The sequence below is a fragment of the Xiphias gladius genome, chromosome 23, assembly GCF_016859285.1.
Source record: "Xiphias gladius isolate SHS-SW01 ecotype Sanya breed wild chromosome 23, ASM1685928v1, whole genome shotgun sequence".
NCBI classification, from domain to species: Eukaryota; Metazoa; Chordata; class Actinopteri; order Istiophoriformes; family Xiphiidae; genus Xiphias; species Xiphias gladius.
This window is the reverse complement of record NC_053422.1, coordinates 15,779,807-15,805,723: the sequence shown is the minus strand read 5'-3', so window position 1 is coordinate 15,805,723 and position 25,917 is coordinate 15,779,807. Positions and strand designations below refer to the sequence as shown.

General features: G+C 43.6%; 1 protein-coding gene across 6 annotated transcripts in view; it reads left to right on the top strand.

Annotated features, from left to right (window-relative positions):
* LOC120785774 (protocadherin alpha-C2-like) overlaps positions 1–25,917 on the top strand; it is a 91,570-nt gene that overhangs the window by 59,587 nt on the left and 6,066 nt on the right. For 4 of the 6 annotated variants that reach the window (XM_040120685.1, XM_040120687.1, XM_040120686.1 and 1 more), the window contains exons 2-3: positions 15,379–15,443; positions 19,437–19,522. In XM_040120685.1, coding sequence (XP_039976619.1) covers positions 15,379–15,443; positions 19,437–19,522 — 151 coding nt within the window. Of the gene's footprint in view, positions 1–9,230; positions 11,802–14,696; positions 14,700–15,378; positions 15,444–19,436; positions 19,523–25,917 lie in introns of those variants that run through there. The other 2 variants (XM_040120682.1, XM_040120688.1) reach the window with 2 other exon arrangements.

Sequence of the window (25,917 nt, the reverse complement as noted above, 5' to 3'; positions counted from 1 at the left end):
TGGTTGTTCTCGTAAATCATAGCAATTTGCTCCAGCTCTGCATTCAAACTGTCTTAAATGAGGACTTGCTCACAGATTAACTGTAGCTCTTCATAAACAAAGTACAAACAGCTTCAGTTTGAGCTTCATCAGCATTTCAAAACTGATCCCTTTTGGTCGATACAATCATAGAACAAAACCCGTCATAAAATACATAATTTCTGGTCCTTATTTCTATCTATGTGTGTGCATGCAGTGGTCAGATTTAGCTTGTCTGTGTATTTTGATCAGATGTGGGTGTGAAAGGCCCTGTGCATTCACACAGGTGTGATTCTGGCTCATTAGGTCTCAGACTCAGGTTATGTGGAGTTATGCTGTGAATTATGTGAGGTCACATAGCTCAGGGCATTCATAGGCCTTTTTCACAGCAGATATTTTAACTCGTCATATTAAGAAAAACATGGGTCTTAGCCTGCTAATGTAAGGATTGCTCTGTTTTGTTCAATTGTCCCAGTAACCTGCGACAGTGAGCCAGGACGCTGAAATGTACTCAGCTTAATGGAATTCAGCGGTTGTTGATTTTTATCACTTTCACCTGTGCTTTTCCTACTCTGACATGACTAATGTCTTCAGTGGGAAAAAAAGCACAAAACAATGATAATGGTTTACTTTGTCCCACCTCATCTAATACAACAGGAAAGTGACAGAGGTGTCAACGGAGCATATGCCCACAGTGTCTTGTAAAGAGGTCAAATTATTGGCAGAACAAGTAGAAACACCTGTGTGGGTGGTACTGTGGGTTTGCATGGCCTTTAATTCTCTCAGGGTCGGAACTGTAAGGGGTTCTTAGGTTTAAAAGCCCCCCTTCTCTAATCTGGAATAATCCATCTTTCTGTCTGTTTGATATTGTTCTGCTTCAATTTGATTTACTCTTGCAGTCGACCGTGTTTCTCCTGAGATATTTTCATCCACTTCTCTGGAGTCACACATTCTTTCATGATATCCACCATTAAAACTTTGAATTCTCTACAGTTTGTACTCATATCTCTGCATTCTACACAGAGGAATTACTTACATTTATTTTGTTGTTGAAGTAATTTTTAAAATTATATTGGTCTGTATTATAGGCTTATGTTTTCAATGTATTATGCCATGTCCCCTTGTCTTAATAATTTAGCTGTTAGGGACTCCACTTCAAGACCCCAGTGTATTGTGAAACACGGTTATACTTTTATAGGGCACTGTGTGATTGTGTATTTCTATTAATACTTTTTTTTTTCTCAATACAAAATTGTAGTGAGGAGACTGTTTGTGTTCCTGGGCTTTTTACTCTCTGCTCTAAAAATACAACTTATTTGAACATAAATTTAAATGTTCTTTATTTACATAACATGCTCTCATCCTCCAAATTCCGTGTTGTGCAATTAGATCTGCTAGTTCTAGCCTACTTCTAGCCCCTTATTTATTTTTATTCTTCCTGTCTGCTCCATGTCCCAATTTCTTTTCCCCTGCAACAGCAAAACATACGCGATATTATTCATCTCAAGCCGGTTCCTTTTTTCCCTTCATCCCCGTGCATGCTTTCAGACCTCTTTCCCTTCCCCCTCCCCCTCTCCTTCACCAGCACTCTCTGAGAAGGGGAGCAGCTGAGAGAAATAGCAGGGAATTAACGTCCATCTCTGCCGACATGTGTGCCATCAGCCTTAGAGCGCTGTAAACACGATCCAATATATTTTCATTAACATCCCTAATGTGTTTACAGAGCAGAGGCAACCCTGATCCGCTCACGCCAAGTAGCGCAGAAGCGCATCGGGTTTTCCGATTGTGTTTATCAGTGGATGGATCTGGCTTCTGGTGCATGTTCGCGTGGCATTTACATGTATTCAGTAGGGTTTTTCGTTGTTCCTAACTGGTGGAATGTGTTCAGATTTTCTGGGTGAAGCTCGCTGTTGCATTGTGCTGCTGTGGCTCTACGGTGCTTTGAGTCACTCAGACGACATGACCTCATTTCAGGGAGTGGCCCAGAACAAACAAGCATTGCCCGGTCCGTCAAAACTCTGCTCGTTTTGGCCGGCTCAGTGTGAACAAGGGCTCTCAGCGCTCTCAAGCAGACTCTGCGTATTGCAAGCGACGCGTGTGGGCTCTGCGAGGCTTAGAAGTGGGTCAGCGTGTGATTTAAAGATGGCAGCGCGCTACACGCTCCATCTGACTCAACCTGTGTTTGGTAGTTGCTTCGCGCTCTGCTTTCCGGTGCATTCTCTGCTATGTGCACGCAGCTCTCCGTACTGTAGTTCCTGAAACAATGCCTGGAGCCGTCTCTCTGCGTAAAAGCGGTTCAGTATGTGTTCTGTATGCTGCAGCTCTCCGTGGATGTGAGTGGGGGGGGAGGGGCAGGTAATTTTCCGCTACTCGCTGCAGCAGCAGCAGCAGCAGCAGCAGGGAGCTTCAGGTCCGAGGTATCAGATCCGCTCGGCTCAGCTCTCCCTCCAGCTCTGCTCTGCGGCTGGGCGGGGCCGGCAACACCTTGTCAATCACAGCTGAACCGGTCGGGCGGGGCAAAGGGCTAAAGGGTGGATGAGGAGTGGAGGCTTTTTCTCCATGCAACCATCAGAACATCGTGTGTCTGTTTCGGTGTGTTGTGCTACAGGAGATTTGTATCGAGCCGCAGGACTCTACATGCTTGCATATGGCAGAAACTGCCTGCTGTGGGCGTTTTATAGAACCATGATGATGATGGTGGTGTTAATAATAATAATAATAATAATAATAATAGTAACAATAACAATAAAAAATTATTATTATTATTATTATTATATACACATTTAAGAACTAGTGAGAGAGCTATACCTCTTGGCAGTTTGATGACTTGAGGTTTAGAGTTTGTATCTGACAAAACCTAACTCTCCCTTCCCCCCGTGCTGCAAAATGCATTAAATTATTGATTCTACAGTACATTATCCTAGTTGAGGCACACAGCTAAGTGGTTCACAGTTCATAGATCGCAGTCCTACAGTGGAGGCTTTCACCTAAGTCATTTTAGTGGAGTACACAAATGGGTTCAACAGATGGACCCAGATCAAAACGTGGAAATGTCCTTACCTCATCAGTTTTCATATAAAGTGACAGAGCAGCAGCATGGTTAATAGAAAATGTATTTATTCATCTTCTTTGTTTATCTCTCTGTCACACACATGTCTTATACACTTCCTGTTTTTCTCCTTCGCAAGGGTGTGTCCTTTGTGATATGTGTGAGTAGCTCTGCTATCTGTGGTTACCATGGAGACAGTTCTGAGCCACACTGAAATGATGAACCAGTCTGTTTCCAGGGAGCTGCCAGTATGTACCCGCCCCCACCCAGACATCCATCCCAGCATGTGTTATAGACACAAGCAGGAAGGATACCGGGTGGACACAATGGGAGGCAGGAGAGATGGAGAGAGAGAGAGACAAAGAGAAAGATGCAGACCAAAGATGTACAGCATCTTGAGAAGAAATGCCGAGTCAGACGAAGCGAGCAAGGGAAAAGTGTGTGAGATGAGAGAATCGGTTCTAAAAACGGGACAGGGTTTTATAGGGAGTCACAAATACAGCAGCAGGGATTCAAGCCTTGAGTGTGAGATAGTGAGAAAATGGAGCTTCTGAGGATGAGATGTACAAAAAACACATTAAATACATGCCCTGCAGCTGAGTGAGAACATCACAGGCTTACAATTGGTCACAGATGAAAAGAAGAACTTATCACCACCCTTCCCCTTGTCCCCCACTTCCACCAACCCATTCTCCCTCTTAGTGGCATTGAGATGCTGTTGCAGTCATTAGATTAGCTTTGTCATGCTCAGAACCACGGGTTGCATCCTCTCCCATCCGGCAACGATACAAAGCCAGGGCATCCTAAGAGGGAAGTATCCAAAGCCTGCCTGCGTTTCCTGATAGCTTTGTTCAGCGCCACAACAAGAATCTGTTTGATTTATGCACAGGCTGAACCAGGACAGCCAAGGAGCTCTTTAACCCTTGCTGGGCCCCAAAGGGAGGGATTTGTGCTGCTTTTAGTTCTCTCATGCCCTTTATTTTTGAAAGTAAGGTACACAAGGGATCAGCACAAACAAACACACCCAGAGAATTCCTCCTCCACCCGCTTACTGTGTCCACCTGAGTAAAAGGATTGTGGTCACCATGGGACTTTTGTTCCGGAAATTTTAAAATGGGAACATTTTAGTCCATAGAAAAAATTATGATGAGAAGAGGACATGAGAACACAGCTTTGTCATAAATGAATACACTAAATAATACAATTCACCAGTCTGTATTTTCAGTTTTGTATTTAAGACTTTTTTTCTGCGCACATTTCATATAATGAGAGTGATGCTGATAAAGCGAGTCAGAGCAAAGCTAGAGAAGATTTTGGTACCTTATCTGTGATAGAAGGTTTTTTTTAAATTCTTTTTTTGGAAAGGTTAAACAATAGCAACAACTGCTTGGGTTTAGCTGGCTTGTTTCGTCCTTTCAAGAGTGTGTGATGTGTGTATGATACATATGGAAAATCTGGTAAATCTGTAGGCTCTATTTTGACAGCTACACATATGGGAGTGGTTCTGTAGATTCTACCATTAGCATGCCTTGGTAGCCGTTGCAGCCTGATGTCCGTGTCCTCGTTCTCTCCTTCGCTCTCTTCCTCGCTCTCTATCTTTTGCACTCTCCCTCCCTCTCTCACTGTCTCAGACACACACACACACTCATAGCTGGGATTAGGTTTTACTGCTTTGGCTTAATGAGAGAGCCTGTGTGGGCAGTGGGGTGATGCTCACGTGTCCAACCCTTGTACTACCGATTTTTTCCAACAGAGGGACCAATTTCACTGTGTCTCCCACCTCAGCTCCCTCCTGCACTGCCTGCCTCACCCATTCATACAGTAGGATTACATTTTGCAGTGTTATTGGCAGTGGCTTTTAACCTTTCTTTTTTTACTTTTATTTTCCTTTTTTTAATGAGGCATAACTCCTAATATTCTGCAGTTTTCAGACTTATCCTGAAGATGCAGTTTAGTTGTCATACTGTACATATTTTAGGGGATGTTTTGGTGTTATTTCACTGCATCTTTTTCAATTTGCTGAATCTGAAAGTCCATTTCCAGACATTACAGACGCTCCTGCCCACCTAGGCAACAGCTTGCAAACCTTTCCTCTGTTTCTCTCACGCATCTTCTCTGTGAACTCACATCAAGAAAAATGAAAATTTTATTTCTGCCTTTAACATTCTACCACTACTAATGTAATCCATAGCACAATGTGACCGCTGTCACAATGCTCAAAGTGGCACTGAACTAAAGCTTTATGATATGATTTTGACAAGGAAAACATAGATTTGAAATTTGAATCAGTAGGTTTAGTCGGTATAACCTCCTAGGAGCCCGTATGCTCCTAATCCCTGCAGTCAGTGCATCTCCTTATCAAAGCCCTTGATGGCTGTTCCCTGCCATTTAAGAATGAGAGGAAACAACAGCAAGAGATGTTCTGACATTCATTCAGACAAAATAAGCGTGTCCTTAGAAAGCATTTGTATTTATACAGTTGTGTTGTACATTGTGTGTGTGTGTGTGTGTATGTGTGTCTGTGTGTGTCTGTGTGTGAGTGAGCATAAACGCCTACAGGCACAAATACCCTTTAAGTTTGCATGACTGCCGATTTGTATATGTGTTGTGAGAGAGAGTAATGTAAAGAGTCGTGCTTCATGGTAACCCAGCTGTGACCTCCTTCCCTTCTCCTTTCATCTGACTCACTAAAAAAATGGGGGGGGTCTCCTGTAACAGACTCTCGGGGGAAGTAATATGAATGGGTTTTAGACTGGCCGCTTACAGTTTTAATGAGGATGAGTCTTAGTGAAGAGAATGTCATTAATATGGTGGCCATCTTGCATAATTGATGGAATGGGGGATGTTAATGTTCTGGCAGAGAGAACGAACAAAGACGGAGTCTCAGTTTTTAAAATCTGAATTATCTCTCCTCCCCGTATCTGCCACAGGGCTTGCTTTTGTAAAGCCGCCGTTTTTTTTTTTTCCTCTCAGCCACTGTTTTTCCGTGTTTGTCAATCAGTCTACAAAAGGCACGAGCTTTTGTGTTTCCACTTGAGACCCCAGTATGCCTCGCAGTCAGCCCCCAGCTGGAACACCAGGTGTCTGACATAGGCGCAGATGGAGACACTCCAGAGTGCGGAGTGTAGGCCAGAGACGATTGAGGGGAGTAAGAATATGGAGAGACTGGATGGGGGTTGAGGATACCCAAAAAATGCAAAGGTCAAGTAAATTAATTGATGAGGAGGGGGAGAAATTTCTTCCGACCTGTTTTTTTTTTTTTTTGGGACAAAATACAGAAAAAATAAACACCAAATAGCCAATTAGCTCTTTGAAATCAGTGTCTGTTGATGCATAACAGCGGTCTGTTTGCAGGTGGAATAATGGTGATAACTTTATCTGCAGCACCCTTGAGTGAAAAGTGAAATAATCCACTGCTCAGAGGCGTGCAATTAACGCTGAAACAGATGGGCGTATTTGAAGCAGCCTATGAGAGACCTGTAAAATACTGTATCGAATACACCAGAGGGGTAGAGGGAGGAAAGGAGGAGAATGAGCGAGACAGGTGCAAAGGTCAGGTGTAAATCCAGCTCTGTGTTTGTTGTTGACGAGACAAACGTCGCCTGTTTTCATTTTTGTGTTATTGCCTAACACAGAGGTTGAAACGTACCACCAGGAAAATCTGCGAAATGTCACGGTTACATGTAGTCCCATCTGAGACCCGGCTGAAAGAAGGCCCGTGCTATCACCACTGCTCAGTGGAATAATAATGTAGAGAAAAATCTGTGCCATGTATAATAACCCGCTGCATACAAAGGTAAAACATTTTCATGTGACGTGATTTGAAATACAAATTATTCTTACCGGCCAATACAACTTTGTTATCATTATACTGATAGAGATTAACTATACCACACATTGAGTCTTTTATGAAGGTACTGTATGTAAAAGGGATGATATTTACGTAGTTAATAATCTGTCTTCCCTCAACGGATATTTGGATGCTTCTCCAATTCACCGTTTCGCCACCTCCTCCCCGTCACCTTTGAGTGTGAAGAGTCGCTCTGTATCGACCCATCCACTAGCAGCATCCGAGTGAGTCACTGTCTTCTCCCCTTCTCCCGGGATGCCAAGGGTTGTCATCGCCGTGGGCAGACCGGGCGTGGGTGAGAGTGGCAGAGCACCAGGAGAGAGGGACAGAGAGAAAAGATTATGTGGGCGGTTGACGCTCATCTTGGCCCAGTGGCCGGGGTGAACCAAGAAGGCTCAGGGTTTCACAGGGTCACTTCTTCCCAGCAAAAGTGGCGATGGATCGAAACAACACATTTTTAATGGGTATTATTCGTGTACCCAACATGAAGCATCCATGTCTTTCCTGAGAATAATTTCTATTATGTTCTTTTTGTTGGCTCTCATCAGGATCCAATGTTTTCAAGTGATTGCTTTCCACAGGCGTTGCTCCACTGTTCAGATAAAAATGAAGTGTCAAAAGATCTGCCATTACTCTCTTTCACGTTGACTCCACTGGGGTTAAGGTCTCACCAATTAACCTGCATCCAATTTGGATCTGAATTTAATTGAGGTACATGGCTGCAGAAGCCGGAGTAATCAGAGGGCAGCCCGAGCAGGATGATTTGGGTGTCAATGTCACCACCTGCTACACTGCACATGCGCTGTTCAGGCCGTCTGCAGGTTACAGCCTCAAAACGTCCTGGTTGGAAAAGTGGAATCTCACAATGTGCGCCTTGTCTTGTCACCCGAAACTGAAACAGCAGTCTGGATCGGTGATGTGATTTTGGCTGTTGTTGGCTAATGTGTCTTCTAATATGTGAAGTTTTTACATAAGGATATAAAGCCGGTAACCGAAAAATCATTCAGAGAGTGATGTGGTCCCTTTAAAGTATTACTGCCTGTGCGCAGTTGGTGTGTGCATAACCATTACTGTCGGCCGGGAGAGGCCAGCGTTGTATTTTTGGCAGATGTGGAACGGGGTCACATCTGGAGCGTCTTGTCTGTGTTAGCGCCGTCACCAGTGAACAACCTCCTGGCATGACGGGCTCTGTGTGTCATGTGGGGTTGGACCTGTGGCGCAAAGGGCTCTGCAGCACCCGCGTCCAATAGGAGTGTAAGCGCAAAGCATCGTCGGCTGTTGCCGTTGGTCAAGGCGATGTCATGAAAGAGCGGAAAATGTTTTTGTGCTGGCAATAGTCTCCTGAATAGTGACGGGGTGAACACAGCCTCATCCTCCCCACTCCTGGTCTGATGCCGTGACTGAAAGCAGACAAAGGACCGCCTCAGGTTCACCTGTCACTGCCCCTTATTCATATGGCTTTTGTTGCGATACGGAATTGAATGTAATAAACCCATTCTTCAAACTGACTAACGCGTATCATACCCATGCACTCTGGGCACTACAGAGAGATGCTGCACTAAATTCGCATGGAGCTATTTTACAGTTGGTTTATTTCTTTATGTTTCCCTTTTGTTTTTTCAAAATATGATCTGCTTGTATCAGAAATCAGCTTCTCCGTCCGGCTGGGGGGTTCCTGAGCTATTGGGGGTTTGCATCAGGGAGGACGTCTAATCGCCAGGCTGGCTCATAAATCAGTTTCCCAGCGCACAATGAAAAGGGCGGTGGCACTGACAAAAACAGGGAAAACCACTGTGTCGAAATCATTTCCCTGAAATCAGTGTGCAGATTGCATTTGCCGCTCCATGTACGGCGCCCACATGTGTAGATAGATGATAAAACTCCGGGGATTTCGTCTTATGGGTTTATATTTTTTTTAGATGGTGCACGATCATTTTAGTGGAGGTGCTGAAACGCAGCCAGCATCGTTTGAGCGAGTGGCTCCCCCTCCCCTTTTGCCCACAGACACCATCACCACATAGCAGAGAGAGGGAGAGAGAGGGAGAGAGAGAGAGAGAGACCAACAGGCAGCATCAGTGAAAGGACTCAGCCTTGCCAGGAGGACAGAGAAAATTAAAAACATCAGCCACTCAGACAAAGGAAAACATGGATGCACGGAGGGAAAATCCCTTTAAACAAGCACCAGAGAGGATGCGGTGGTCGTCCTGCACATAGTCGGAGTTATGCACGGACTAGTCCCCCGTTTTTCATGAGGCGGGTGGGGACGCAGAGCAAGCTGAAAAGGCGGAAAGATTTCTCCAACCCGTCTGCAAATTCTGCCTGCCTGCGATGGCTGTGACGGCGCGATGCTGTTACAGTGTAAAGGAGAACGTGCCTTTTTCTCTGTATTTGGTCATTTTCGTACTCGGTGGCCTTACAAACGCACAAATCCGGTACTCCATTCCGGAGGAGCTGGAGAACGGGGCATTGGTCGGTGACATTGTCCGGGATTTGGGTCTGGACCTGAGGAAACTTTCCACCCGACGCATCAGAATCACATCGGACAGTGGACGGAGATATTTCACCATAAATCACAAAACCGGGAAGCTGGTGGTGAGCGACCGCATCGACAGAGAGACGGTCTGTGAATTCAGTGGTACCTGTTCACGTAACCTGGAGGTGGTGTTAGAAAACCCACTTGAGGTGCACAACGTGGAGGTGGAGATCTTGGACGTAAACGATAACGCACCACAGTTCCCTCGAGATGAGTATCAGCTTGAGGTGTCGGAATCCGCTCTCACCGGGTCGCGGTTACACATTGAGGGAGCTCAGGATGCAGATGACGGCTCAAACTCCGTGAAGCAGTACAGACTCAGCCCAAACGACCACCTCACTCTGGACTCCGTCAAGCCCCTCTCCAATAAGCACATTGAGCTCGTTCTCAAAAAGCAATTTGACCGCGAGCAGGTGCCTTCTCATCAGCTAATCCTGACGGCACTGGATGGAGGCACCCCACAGCGAACTGGCACGGCCAAAATCAATGTACGCATCCTTGATGCCAATGACAACGTGCCCGCGTTTGACAGCTCCGTGTACAAAGTAAAGCTGTCTGAAAACTCTCCAAAAGGCGCACTTGTGATCAAGCTAAATGCAACAGACCCCGACGAGGGCTCAAATGGAGAAGTTTTTTACTCCTTCAGCAGTTACACACCCGAGAGAGTCAGGCAGATGTTTTCCATGGACACAGACACAGGGGAAATTCGGGTGAAAAACAATATAGACTACGAGGAGACAAACTCATATGAAATGTACATACAGGCGATGGACAAAGGGCCAGCTCCCGTGGCAGTGCACTGTAAAGTAGTTGTAGAAGTTCTGGATGTCAATGACAACATTCCTGAGATTGTACTATCTTCACTCTCCAGCCCTGTACGTGAAGACGCCCGGGCTGACACGGTTGTGGCATTGATCAGCGTGAACGACCGTGACTCTGGACTGAACAAACAAGTAACCCTGGAGATCATGCCCAATTTGCCCTTTAAGATCAAGTCCTTCCGGAATCACTATACCATCGTCACATCCGCCTTTTTGGACCGGGAAACCATTTCCTCCTACAATGTCACCGTCAACGCTGTAGATGGAGGCACTCCACCCCTGTCATCTCAAATGACCTTTAAGGTGGATGTTGCAGACGTGAACGATAACCCACCTCGCTTTGAACAGACTTCATACACTGTTTATATCACAGAGAACAATGCTCCTGGTGCACCTCTGTGTGTTGTCAAGGCCACAGATGCTGACGCTGCAGAAAATGCACGTATCACCTATACTGTCCTCAATGACAACAACCACGGTATCCCTGTAGCCAGCTACGTCAGCATCAAACCTGATACAGGTGAGGCCTATGCCCTGCGAGCCTTTGACTTTGAGAAGCTGAGAGAATTTCACTTTCAGATTAAAGCCCAGGACAATGGAGTGCCTCCCCTCAGCCGCGTTGCCACGGTGTATGTTTACATTATGGATCAGAATGACCATGTGCCCAAGATAGTCTACCCACCCGCCAATGGGAGCCGCATCTCTGAGACGCTGATGAAGAATGCTGAAGCAGGAGTGCTGGTTAGCAAGGTGACAGCGTGGGATGGTGACGCAGGGCAGAATGCTTGGCTTCTCTATGCCATGGAGCAGACCAACACAGACCTTGACCTGTTCAAGGTGCACGAGTACACAGGTGAGATCCGAACCACAAGACGTGTCATCGAGGACAATTCCACTTCCTTCGTTCTGACAGTGTTGGTGCGTGACAACGGACTCCCGCCCCTCTCCTCCACCGCCACCATCCACGTGTACGTGATGGAGCTGCCTCCAAAGTTGACCCCTGACCCCAAGCGCATCATCAGGCCCAACAGCCCCTTAATGTTTTCCAATGTCACCCTCTACCTCATCATTGCCCTGAGTGCTACAACTTTCGTGTTCCTGGTCACTGTCTGTGTGCTGGCCATTGTGCGCTGCCATGCTTACTGTACCCAGCCTGGCTCCTGCTCCCCATGTTGCGTATCCAAGAAGAGTGCTCCAGAGGGGGGCACCTCAGCAGGTGGTGGTGCAGGTGGAGGTAGAGCTGCAGGTGGAGGGGGTGGTGGGCAGCCAAACAACAATGTGGCCCTGCGCCGTGACCTCAAAGTGGAACCGCATTATATTGAAGTGCGGGGAAATGGGTCATTGACCAAAACATACTGTTACAAGACATGCCTGACTGCTACATCAGGAAGTGACACTTTTATGTTCTACAACACAGGACGGCCTCATAGTGGCACCTGGGGCTCAGGCTACGTCACCAGTCACAGCGGACAGAGCCAGATATTTGTACGGCGTCTCAGTATGCCAGACGCAACTGCAATTCAGGTGTGTGTCTGGTGTCATCCCTTTGTTTTTTTTATTTCCAGATTGCCTCACAATCGAAAATGACACAAAAAGCACAGGCCATAAGAGGAAAATTCTCAGAGTTATGGCCCGGGCTTTGCTCTAGGGCAGTTTCTGTTTCTGTTTCTCATACAAAGTAGCATATGAACATGTATTGGGCATTTCTATCATTGCATCCAAAACTCTTTTTTTTTTTTTTTTTTTTAAGTTTTGTGTGCCCCTTCCAGGATTGGCTTAGTCATTTAAGTTTCCTCAAATTCAAATGTGTCTGTAAGGGTGAAGAAAGAGGTACGAACATTTTGTTTTTGTACACGGATCCATTATAACCTTCACTGATCGTTCCATAATGTGCCATTTATCTTCAGGGCTTAGCTTTCTGGGTTGTGTGTGTTTACTTGAGTGGGTGGGCGCACTTTGATTTGCTGGATGTGGTAGATAGTGTCTTTGTGTGTGTTCTATGCTTGTTAAAGACCAGTTGTTTGGTGAGTCGGGGTATAAGATGTAAAAGTGCATCTGTCCTCCACAGTTGTGCAAAGAACTGTAATCAAATTATTTTCAAGAGCCCCCCACCGTCTCTTTCTCAGCTCCTTGTTACTTATTCACTTCTCAAAACACACTAGTAGATTTCCGTAGCTTGTTCACCTATGACCCCACACAGCCAGTGTTATTTGTCTGCTGTGGGCTGTGTGCAACAATATTCAAGTCCAGTAGGTCCAGAGGGCATTCACTGGTCATCTCTATAGAGAGGTAGAATCTGGGAAATAATGCAGCCTTTGCCAACTACGAGAGCCACCAGTCCCACTGCACCAAAATATTCTCTTCTGGTCACGTACATCTCGGGTACAGAACAGTAAGCCGGGGTTTGGGAATCGGTGAAGAAACCAGGATTGAGATTGTGTCTGAGTTTCATCTGGATTAGACCTTAATTTAATGGGTTTTTTTTGGCATAAGGTGGATGACAATATGCACTGAGTTGTTTGCATCATTTCTGGTTATAGTAAAACAAACAGTATTAATAGGATAACACAAACATTTTTTGTTTTCTACATAATCGTGTTTGCCCCAAAGCCTCTTTGGATCTGTCTGTGCAGTGCAGAAAAGGATATGGGAGAAAATAAGCAATAGAAAGAGGAATGAAGAAATGTTTAAGGTTATTGTTCCGTTATCGCTTGACGTGTTCCTCATTAAATGCCAATCATGTTTGTTCTTGCCATGTAATTAACTGGCAGCGATGTGTTTCTCAATGCTGTCTCTGGATTGGCTGGCCTCGCGTAGATGAGGTGGGGGATGAAAGGTGATTGGACATGGTGTTGATGGCGGAGGTGTGAGCTCTGTATCCATGGTAGGAGTGTTCACTCAGAGGGAGAGGGAAGAATGGAGGAGAAGGCGAGAAACGGGTTGAGTGGCTGAACCAAAAGCTTTCTTTATTCCCCGATTTACCATGTAGAGCCAGGCAAAGAAATGAATACACTAAAAACCCATGGGAATTGTTTTTTTTTCTGTCTCCACTTAATTTGGTTTCCCCATTTCATATGATGAAACAGAGTGCACTAATTTCTCATCATCAGTATTGTATCAGTATATTACTTTTGTTTTTTTGTGTTTTTTATTTGTTTATTTTGGGGCGGTTTACATTTACTGTGTGGATTGGTTTTATTCTAGTTTTACATATGTGTCCTCCCTTGGGAGTATTTTAGATTGCAGACATGTTTAGGTTCCAGATGCTGGTATCTAATGTCTCTATGTGCTAGTGTGTGTTTTCATTTTTCCTATAAACACCATACGGCCAAGCAGACGAGTCTCCCTTTGGCCACTGCCATGCTGCAACAGGGCAAACATTTTGCTAAGCTGTTAAGACCCATTTGTGGACAATCTGGCCTTATTTTGAAGGTTTTTTTTCTTTTCTTTTGTTTTACTCTGTTCACATGTATTGTGTGAAAGGTAAGCTTTTAAAAAAACTGTGTGTTTTATACTATACTAACATCTTTGTCCCTCCAGTATCGGTCCAGCCACCGATTGCTTTCTAATAAACGATTATCTTCATATAATCAAGTTCACCCTTAGTTTCCAGTATTGATAAGTGTTGCAGATGCTGATTAGTCTGTATCCCTGTAGACATTCTGCTCTGTTTGAATGACTCCAGGAGGAATACCAGGCTCCTCTCATTAAGACCAGCTATTGGATTTCATGGGTGATGAATGTCCACTGCAGACTCACAGAGGTCAATGCAGCTTCAGCAGCAAGTGAACATCTGTCATATTTGAAAGGAAATGGGATTGCAAATGGGTCTCTTATGAACTACATGGCCAAGCAGGGAAATTTAGTGTCCTCAGTCAGATTGGTTTAGCTCTATCAGTGGTTTAGGTTGAGATAGAGAAAATGCAATCTCATGTGTCTTCTGTGGTCAGGTTTTTCAATGAATTCAATGAATTGTACTTGTCTGACAACACTTTGTCAGGTTTTATGATGTTATACCTTTTAATTATTTTTGGTAATAGGAACTTACTAGAAGCATAGACACTGAAGTCTCATATTAGGATGTCACTGACAAAGAGCAAAATAGGCAGAGGTGTTGCTGTCTCTCTTTGTGTCCCTCTGTCATGATGTGTCTATGTCTAGAGGCAGAGCTGACGGGGTTAATAAGATATGCCTCACACGCACATGCACACACACACACACACGCACGCACACAGACGGGACCATCACAGGAGTGAAATTATGGAGGGCAGTGGGTGGAGGGTAAAATGTAAGCTGGACTCTGCACAGTTACAATGGTGAGATGTGTCAGAATGACTCAAGCAGACCGCGTGCCAGTGGAACTCAAGGTTTTGATCAGCGTAAAGAGGATATAACAGGGAGAAAGAGATCAGCAGCAAGAGCGAGGCGGTGGTGAATATACAGAGCAGAATAGAGGAAGGGAGGGGGTACGGTGAAAAGGAAAAATACGTAAGATCAGAAGGTAACGGGAGTCGTTCAGAAACCATCATCTAGCATTGCTGAAAAAAAACTTGATATTTCAGTAATTTTGTGATGACTGATTTTCACATTTTGGAATATTTCAATATAGTGACAAAGATTGGAGAGAGGGGACGGAAAGAATTAGGTAGACAGCTGTAACTCTCTGATGAGTCTGTCATCAGCACATACAGAAATGGGAGGGTTCTGCAATGTTTCCATGGGAATGGACTTTACCACAACTAGCTTAGCCTGAGTGGACTAACCCTGGACATGTAGCCTCAGGGCCTACATGTCACAGTACCAGGTTCAGTCTTTATTTGTTTTGAAAGGACATGGAATGGAGAAGGGTGGAGGGAGGTGGAAGGATATGAGTGCACCTACAAGCTTCAATTAATCAATCACTTTTCTCCAAATGCAGGGGCAAGCATTCACTGCTATGATTACGTGTTTGTGTGTGTGTGTGTGTGAGCAAGAGAGAGAGACGGAGTTTGTGTGTTTGTGTGTGTGTAACGCGCATGCACCATCAGTTCTCGCCATGACTTATTAATGAGATGGTATCGGCTTTCGCCTGTACTTAAGACTCAATTCCTCTCGCTCTCTCTTGCAGCCCAAGGCGCCAAATGCAGACTGGAGATATTCAGCCTCCCTGAGAGCAGGGGGTGTAATGCAGAGGTAAGCATCCCATTTTTTTCTGTCACTTTGCAGTAAATATCTCATCTTACCTTACCGTCATTTTCATTAGGTTTTGTTAAAGCCCAACACATAATCTATGAAGATTTAAGCAAATAGTCAAATCCTGCACCATTCTCTAACTGACTGATCTTAGGCCCCACCCATCCTTTGTTAAGCCATATTGCCATCTAAGACAACTTACAAGAAGTTCCATGTAACCATCTAACACAAGCATAGAGTTGATACTGGGAGTTGTGTAACATATCCTCAAATAGGCTACAGAATGGGCTTCAGTATACCATTGAGGCATACTGTATATTCAAGATGTAAAAGCATATGAACATAAAATGACGTGCGACTAAGCTAAACATTGATGCAGCATCGTTCTTCCGTCAGTTCCAAGGGAAAAGCCCTGTCACCCTGCAACCGAGGCCAAATATAATAATTTCTTACTGAGAAGTCAGTCTTTGTAATGATTAGTCCCACAACATGTATTTCCAAAGAAAAAGGTGTGCATGTACAGACAATATCCATCGAAAATTCCTTTGCAGCTTTGGCATAGTCATTTGGGTAAATGGAGCTCAAATAAACAAAGTAGTCATTTGTTTTAAAAGATTAAGACCCATGTTATCTTACATATCCGCTAGCACCCTCTTGTTCCCCTCTAAATTGGTTAATACTAGAGAACCAGTCGATGCATAGTTTTTGATGAGACTAATTAGTCCACTAGCTTGCAACCCAGAGGCATGCTGTTACTTAAATGTTATTTTAATGACTTAATAGAAGATAGTCAGGTGATATGTTTACCTTTTAAAAAGCCTTGGTGTTGATGTTGAGCTGACGCTGAGGTCTACTGCACAGTCTAATCCACTCTTGACACGTCACTAAATCTGTTATAGTTTGTTTGAAAAGTGTACAGTGTCCCTGTATAATATCCCCTTTTGCCACCAGGAAAAATTCATAAATGTCTTCAGAGCCATACCCATCTCTGTACCATAAACCCTAGCCAGGTGAGGCATTGCAGTGCTGAGGGGGACAGGTGGGACTTAGGATCAGTCAGTTCCGGTACAGAATAACTACCATCTTGTTTTACCTATGCACCTGCACCTAATGTGTTCCTAATGCACATTATTTATATTAAACATGCAGCTAAGGTGAATTTTGAGAAAAACCCCAAATGATCCAAATTGATTAAAGTATCTAATTTTAATAAGCTGGATACCGCACCCAAATCATTACCTAAGTAATGATCTTTGAAAACAACTGAATGTAAAATACGAGAGAGAGCCAACATAGGGAGGAGAAATGCAGTTGGAAATGGCTCTCTCAGTGTTAACAGACAGATGGAGAACTGACAGGAGGGAAGGATAAGCAGAGAGGGGGTCAGTGATGGATGAAGGGCAGGTAGTCAGGTAGACAGATGGCCTATCAGGGACACAGGGATTGCTGCATAACCACAGCAGTGATCACATTACCCATAACACACTGGGCTATTACCTGCTGTGAGATCAGATGGACGTGATCAAATCAAGGGTCATGCTAATGAGATGGGAACCATAATTACAAATAGTAACAGGCTTAACGATTTGGACTCAATTAAGGTATCTCTATCTATTTATGTATCATCTGTCATATCTAGGCCATCTCTCTAATCTATCCACGTCTTATAGATAGATATGGCATAGATGGATAGATTTGAGAAGATGTTCCTTGAACAGACAACATTTGGCTTTCCAGTTCCTTTGTACACACACCCAGAAGTGCATCTGCGACTATGGCAGCGTTATCGCAGAGGCAATCACATAAAATGACAAGAGTGGACAAGGCTTTCACAGCTCCAGCAAAAGGGTACTGGTTGCTGTTCAGAGACATGTGCCGCCTGAGACCCACATGTATATGCTTGTGTTGTGCGTGTCATAGCATGTGTTACTTTATTTGTATAGATCTCATCTTTATTTATACTTTTGTTCTACTGTCCAGTCTGCAATGTCTTTGTCTCAACTCATGTGCAACTTGGATCATGTAATGCAGTTAATGTGTTCCCGTTACGTGTACATTATATGTATAGAAACATATGTACTGTATGTGTTTATGTGTGCACTCAGAATAACAAGAATGAACCATGTGAGTGTCATTAATGTAACACAGATGTGCTAATAATTACAGCAGAGATTAATGAGAGTTAATGTGCTTGTGTGAACCAGACGAACAAATTATATCTTTCTGTAACTCACTACCTCTGATGATTTTTAGATTGACTATCCCCCCGTCCCAGTACCAAGCCTCACAGAATGTTCATCTATTTATACTCAGACATAATCAGAGCGTGTTTAAAGGATTTTTGGATACCGCACCCAAACACCATGTAATGGCACTGACCTATTTCATTTCATTTAATCTCTGGTGGAATGCACAAAATCTCCTCCTAACTGTGTTTTTAGGAGGTTGTGTCTGGGTTCATTTTGTGATCACATTAGTTACGATTTGCAACAAATAAATTTGGCCTTATAAGAGAGTTTTATTGCTGGAAAATGATGAGGAAGCACGTGGTTACAGACAGCAGGAGAAAATGAGATGATGAGGAATGAGAGAGAAGGACCGGCATTAGCTGAAAAGTGTATAATCAATCCAGTGTTTGCGATTAATATTTGATCAGTGTACCCCGATGATGCTGATGCTTAGCAGCACTTAAAATGGCCTCCATCGCTAGATCCCTGTTGTTCTCTTCACAGAATAACTGTGCATAGGGATTTAGATTCATACATCTTTTACCTGTCTGTAGCACTGATTAACTAAAGACCAGTGCTCTTATTTACAAAACTCTATTTCAGTACTCCCTGGTTCTCAAGATCTTTGATAAAGACTGAAAACGTCTCGTTTTCAAGAAGTAAAAGAATTATTTGTGCCTCAGTAGTACACACATTACCAGGAAGAAGTACCAGCTCACACAGAGTTCGATAAAGGTTTTCATCTCTAGAGACCTAGATTAAACTCGGAGACAGTTGGGAGAACAGTGGACAGTTGGACTAAATTGGAACAGCAGCAGCTAGAGATTGAAAGTCGGACTACTGTTTTTAGAATAACAATTTAAGTAGGTTTATGTTTCTGTATCTGGTTTAGCTCTTTTTCCTCGAACAAAATAAAGTCTAGATTAAGAGGGTCTTTAATCTGCTGCTTAACACCCAGCAATTTAAGGTAACTATTAAATGGGTCATGCATTCAAATCACAGAAAAAGAAATTCATATTCCTATCTATATGATAAGATATCCGGTTCATGGGTAGGGGTAGTTTCTCAAGGCTAGGCTGCTATGTTTGTATAATTTGGGTAAACTGACCATTTAAGAAAGGTTTTATCCTCCTTACTTGGATAATTTTGGAAAGCAGTGACCCTTTATGAAAGATTAAAAGGTTTCACCCAGATCTTCATGACTAAAATCTTATTTTCAGAGCTAGACAATATGGTCCCTCGCGTTTACAGATATGGCAGAGGCAGTGAGAGAAAATGGTAGTTTGTAGCAGCATTTCTGTTGCTGGTGTTTAGTGCTGCAGAAAATGTGGAGTTTTTTCAGTGGAGGGGAGGACTGCTTAAATCCCAGAGAGCGGGTGTGAAAATGTAAGAGCTGCCATCTGTAATCCATAATCCAGGGAATGTCATGAAAATGTAGGGTGAATACTTTAATCCTAATCTGAACATCACATTTCTGGGATTGTGTTTGCTGTACCCTCAGCCACCCTCCCACACACAGAGAACCAAGGTTTGAATTTGTAATATTGTATATTATAGGAAACATATGGAGACAGGAGAGTTGGATATGTGGGAGTTTATATTATAGTCACATATAACAATCATAAAAGAGAGTTATCAAAGCATAAAATTATGTCTATGAATGCTTCCTGTTTGCTGTTTAATTTAACACAGCATACTATGTACTGTATGTGGGAGAATACCTTACCAGTGTTTAATATGTGAATGTGTGTTTTTTGTGTTTCAGCTCAGTGCACATGGAGGAGTCTTCTGTAATGCAAGGAGCACAGGGGGTCCTGGTCCAGAACTGGCCCACTGCATCGAGCGCCGCTGGTAAGACTCAGTCAAGCTACCTTCAGTTAAGATGATCAGAACTAATGTCAGCAGTGGCATGGACACAGTATATAAGAAACTCAAATAAAGTAAGAGGTCTCCTTTTCACGCATGGGCCTGGTGTAGTCTTAAAGGTCTAAAATAATGACAACCATCTAAAATTTATTTTAATGGATCTCTTTGCAACACATTCCTTGACAAGGAATCAGACAGAGCTAAGACAATCTGATACCATTAACTGTACATTCCTCAAGATCTTTTAAAAAAACTACAAGAGAGTAATAAAATGAGGAAAACGGAGATATCTGCTGGAAGATTGCGCCAACCCACTCCTGGCGCTTCCCACTGCTGCAGGGAGAGGAAATGACATGTGCTCCGTAGGTGGAGATGGATATCTCTGCACTCTGTAGTAGGAAGAAAGACACTTCAGAGAGAGAGACAAGGAGAGAGAGGGCCAATAGTTGATTGGATTATCAGCAAGATGTTTACAGAGCAATAAGCCACTGAACCATAGAGGACAAACATTAGAGAACACATTAGGGAAGGGCAATAAAACATAATTACGTTCCCTCTCCTTTTAATGTGGATCTCTCTCAACCTGTAGCTCTTTTATATGCATGATCACAAAGACCAAGAATAGAGCTGGATGATGTGGGCAACAAATAATATGGTAAATCTTTACCTTAAGTCCCCCTATGTAACAGTTATAAGCACTATATAAACATTTAATACATGGTTTATAACACACTATAATGTAGTTGTAAAGCAGCTATACCACAATTAGCCTGTACCTAATAAAGTGGCCACTGAGTGTATGTATCTATGCTTTATTACGGACAATGTGCAGTTTAATTCTATCAGTTTTGTATGGATGGATTTTAATATTGCTGTCACGTAGAACAGCCTTTTAAAGAACTTAAGCCATCAGGCATTTCGGTTGCAAGACATTCTGTGAAATTGCAAATCTGAGTCAAGTGTGATTCAAACAGAATGGTAATTATTGGCAGCGCTTTTGCTGTTAAGCAGCTGCAGGCGAGTGACGCACACGGAAGTGTCAAGTTAGCTTGTTGCTTGATAACTGTTAAGTCTAAATTCAACTGTTTGCACTGTCCGCCGCATCATTGTTGTCAGGTGTGCAGGAAGATTGTGAGAGTGGAACAGACTTAACATGCAGTTTATCCTCCTCACTCATAAAGACTGGCGCGTTATGCTAATTTTGTTAACCGATGATGACAAGAGAGGGTCACACTGGATTCAGAGAAGTCACTTTATTTGCAGACAACAAAAGGACAAACCATTTTTGGCCTTTATCGGGGTGGAAAAGACTTCACCAAGGCTCAAACAAAGCACTGCAAAGGAGCTTGTCAGCAAACAGTGCTAGATGAATCGTAAGAACAACAACACTGCAGCAAAACAAAATCCAAAATGACAGCATACTCAATGCTAGACGACATTTCACAGACATTATAATGTGAATGTCTTTCTGTATGATGCCATATTCCCTGCCCCTTAACCAAGATTTATGAAGATTTATGCACTGCATACACAGTGTCAGCTCACTCTGTGCACTGAGGAGAATTCAGTCGTCATCTCTTGACCTTCCTCATGATGATGGTTCAAAAAGAAGAAAAAGTGAAATAGAAACAAGACTGGCCTGGTAGAGAAAAATTAAGGGGACGACAGGTGAGAGAACGAGACAGACGTACTGTATGTGCAATGAGAAGATTGGAGCAAGGACGAAGGTGCAATTTAATGTAGATAGAGAGGCGATTTATTTTTTTTTTTTGTAATAAAGAATGTAGAGATGGCCTGGCCTGGTGTCTTTTATAGACAGGAGGCGGTTGGCTGGGCAGGCAGACAAACTACCCACACACTGACTACTGTCTCTTCCTATCCACACGCACACACGCACAGCTTCCTCCGCCCTGCCATCGATTTGTTGCCTTGGCTGAGGACTTACAGACTCCAGGCACTTCAAAACATGAGAGATGGAGAGATAGAAAGATAGATGGATAGAAAGACAGAGAGAGAGAGAGAGAGAGAGAATGTAACAGGTAGTACTGATGCCTTCAGGGTGTGTCAGTGGTAACAAGATCAGCTGCAGAGGATTTAAGGTGGTCTAATTAAGATATGGCAGGTCAAGAACAACACATTGTGTACATGCTAACCTTGCTTTGCCTATGGGCATAACTGTCCCTTATTTATCTCATTGCTAGTCAGGTTAAGAATGGAAATATTAGCTGAGGGCTGTATTGCCCTCAGGTCAAATTTTAGGGTCGGATTAAGGATAATTCTTGGTTATGAGTGTAGGACAATGCAAAAAGCATTTATTTATTGAGCTCCCTTACTGGAGAAGAAGACTAAGAAAGATTTTTGTCCTGACCTTCGTTTTGTTTATTCTGTTTATCAAGTCTCAGAAATGAGAGAAAGGGAGATATTGATTCAATGTGGCCTGTCACATCACTATGAGTCACAGACTGGGCTATTAATAGCTAAATCGTCTTGTTTTTTTAGGCAGGTTGTGCTCCGTAAGTGGGGAGTAGGAGTATATGTTAGTTTGGTTGGTTGACCCTATAGGTGCTACAGGGTGCCGTGTAGCCTCACAGTCTATTTTTTGTTTCATTGTGAGACACCGAGGTACAGTCGGCAACGCCCCTGTCTCTTTGATTTAGAGCGCATGTGTTGGTATACATTTTTGTGTGTGTCGTTGCATCTTGTTTTGTATTTTTGTATGTGCGTGCCTATGTGTGCATGTGTGTTTGGCTGTGTTTCCAAGTGTGTTTTGGCTGCCTGCTTTTTTCTGCTGCTCCTGCGGTGACAGATGGAGCGCAGCCCACACCCAGATTAACAGACCCACATTAATTAAATCAGGGTTCTGCTTGCTGTCTACCTCTCTCTCCCTATCTGTTCCTCACTCCCTCTATGTCCTCCTCCTATATCGCTCTCTTTCTACATCACAGCTCTGTCTCTTAACATTCAGAGAGAACTGTGCAGAGCTGCAACTATCCCCTGGAGAGATGGGCAGAGAGGAGGGAGATGGGTGGTTTGCTAAGTGAGGTATTGAAAAGAAACATGGAGACTAAACAATGAAGGACAAGGTGGATCGGAAGGTAGGGAAGTGATGGACATAAACTGTTTGGGAGGAGGTGATAATGAGTAAATCAGAGTGATTGACTGTAGCAGAGTCTGCAAAACAAAGAAGGGAAGCTGTATGAGGCTGCTGTTGCTAGGGGAGATTGGTGAGACCAGAAAGAGTGAGAGAGAGGAGGAGGAGGGGAGAGAGAGAGAGAGAGAGAGAGAGAGAGAGAGAGAGAGAGAGAGAGCTTGAAGCATTATTCCCCATCAGCACAAGCACTGTCACCATGACTCCTACAAATGTCCTACTGCTTCACTGGAGGATGTAGTTTCCACGGCAACCATTCATGGCCCCTAATATAAGCAGGAGAGGGAGAAAGGAGGGAGGGGTGTTGGGGGGGAGTGCAAACATATGGTGTGGGACAAAAGGTACTGGGGGGGGCAGACTGTGGCATCAAGTGAAGGACAAGCTAAAGCAGGAAGGTGGGGAGTGATAGACTTAAAGGGGGGGGGGGGGTGTTTGGAAAGTTAGAAGTGGAGGTATGAGGTGTAAAGGGAGGGAGAGAGCCATGCAGAGGACTGAGTAACAGGAGAGTGACCTACATTCACCGGGGCGGTGGTGTACTGCAGAGGTGGATGCAGGTTTACTGTTTTCTGTATCACCCCAGATCGCACAAAGTCACACACACACACACACACACACACACACACACTGAAGCATATACCGAAAGGAGCAGAGAATGAAAGATTTGATCAGAGTTAGCAGTAATTAACTGCAGCAGACACCTGTCAGGGCATAAATAGACTCAAGGTTGAAGGCAAAAGGTCGAGTGAGGGGGAGAAAGTGTAGAGAGATGATGGAGAAAAAGGTGGACAGGACAAGACTTTACTGACGATTTATGCTTCATTTTGCTCCTTCTGTGCCTTAGGGCTTCAGGGTAGCATTTAGGTCCATGACCCCGTCCATTTCAGTTACTTTATGTTTGTCCATGTCATCAGGAAGGAGGTGTGAATTTGGAGAAGTAAAATTTGAGTGTTAATGTAAAATAATGTAGAAGGTAAAGAAGAGATATAGACAGAAAGTTGATTAAATACAAGGCTGCAAGTCATACTTCATGGCTGTAGTCTTTCAGATAGTGTTTATGTGATGTGAAAAGATTTCTTGCACAATCAGAAAGGTAAGGTAACAGTAACAGTCTAGAGGCTGTCAGGGACTTTTCAATGTTTCTGAATCCTTCTACCCCATCTGTTTCTTATTCTCGACATCAGTTATTTGCTTTCCTTTATTGTCACTGTTTTTGTTCCCACCCTGTGCTCTCTGAGTCTTTAAATATCTTGCCAGCTCTCTCCCACTTTCTCTCTCTGGAGAATAAATCAGTTTCTACTTCTCCATTTACTTTTTTTTGGTCATAACACCTACACATACTCACATGTACTGTACACACGCAGATACACAGGAAACAACTCAAACCGGCATTCGGTGTTATTTTTATTGAGTTAAGTCCTGTCACTTGGGATTGCTTGTGTCCACCATCTGCCACATGATCCAGCTGGGAGCAGACGACAAGGTGCTCAACCTGGCATGAAACCCAAGCAGTCACACACACACATACAAAACTTTACACTCCAATATGCATATGTAGCGGTATAATTAAACACCTGCAAGCAGTCATCATTATTTTATTTTTACCCATGACAATTTTATTTCATTATTTAATTTACTATTAGCAGGTTGGGGAAAATATGGTAATTTATTCAGGCACCCAAATGTATCCTTCCATCACCACTCAGGCATAGCAGTGAAAACACAGACACATGAATAAGAATTAGGTTTTGAATAGGCAGCAACATCACATACTGTTTTTATCCAAATGTACACACACACACACACACTGCACAGCACACTAACAGACAAAGGTGTTGTCTTGGAGATAGGTGTGGTCCCAGCTGACGGTTTGCTATCATAACTCACAGATTTCCCCACCGCTGCAGTGTGAAAAACAAAACGAATCGCACCTTCGGGGTCTTTTAAATCCATTTTCCCCTCCTCCCACCCTGCGTTTTTGGTGGTGAGCATCGTGTTTCATATCTGCATCCTTGCACTTCCTGGCCCCTCTTCTTCCTCCTCCTCCTCCTCCTCCTCCTCCTCCTCCACCACCCCAGCTCGTTATGTAACGCTGCACCGCGCTCCACTGCGCTTCTGCCCAACTGGCCGATGGTAGGGTGAGACAAGGGGATGAATTAAGCAGACATGGCAAAATGGAGCTTGGGTGATTTTAAGTGGCTGTGAAAACCTTGAGCATCACAGGGTTGCAAAGGGACATTCACAGAGGAGTAAAGACTCCAGAGATCAAACTCAGGGGAAGATACAAGAAAAATCACAGGCTATAATCCAAAATTACTGATTACAGTGGCTTCAGTCACTCTAGTATTTCATATACAGAGGGTTTAACATGTAATAGAGCTGGAGGCAACAGTCATCACTACGGAACTAAGAAACCTTCCTTGTCTCTAATGTACCTGGTAGTTATCATTGATGGACAAGCTGTTTAATACCCTATCACATTAATGCTACCATAAACATTGATAGGCATGATTAAGACTCTTGTCAATAACCGGAAGGGACGGTTGTTGGCTGGCTGAGTTTTCACGCTAGATTAGATGAAAGGTCAGAGGAAATACAAGATAGACAGAGAGAGAGGTTTGCAGAGAAACGAGAAGGACGGAAGTTGTGCAAGAGGAACAGAGGAGATAAGAGGGGAAGTTTTGCTCTGCAACAGCCATCGACAAATCAGACAGAAGAAGTGGTTGTGTGCAGATCAGTTGGTGGGTGAGGTGAGTCTGTCATGAAGGAAGAGAAGGAGAGAAAAGGCAAAGAGAAAATGAAGTGAGAGAAGATGTAAAGAAACATGTTAGAAGGTACACCAAAGGGGTAAATATAGAGGTTACAGGTGTATTATAGTTTCCGTTCTCAGGTCACTTCACACATAATCACTGTTGTCAGTATCATCAAAATGACATATCTTAGAAATATTGAAGAGAAAATACAAAAAAAATCTTCCAGAGCAGTGAAGACTGATATGATATTAGCTTTTAAGTTGCACCAGAGTTTACCACAGCCAGACAACACTATTTATTTATTTTTTTAAGACATTTTTAATAGAGTTACCCTGCCCTGCCACACCCTTTTCCATTTGTCTGCTCTCACCATAACTCATCACTCTCCAGGGTGTTGTTTTGTTTATGAATGTAAGTTTTTGCATGGGCGCACCGCTGTCTCATCAAGTTCCCACTTTGGGTTAGACGGGTAATTTCTTAGA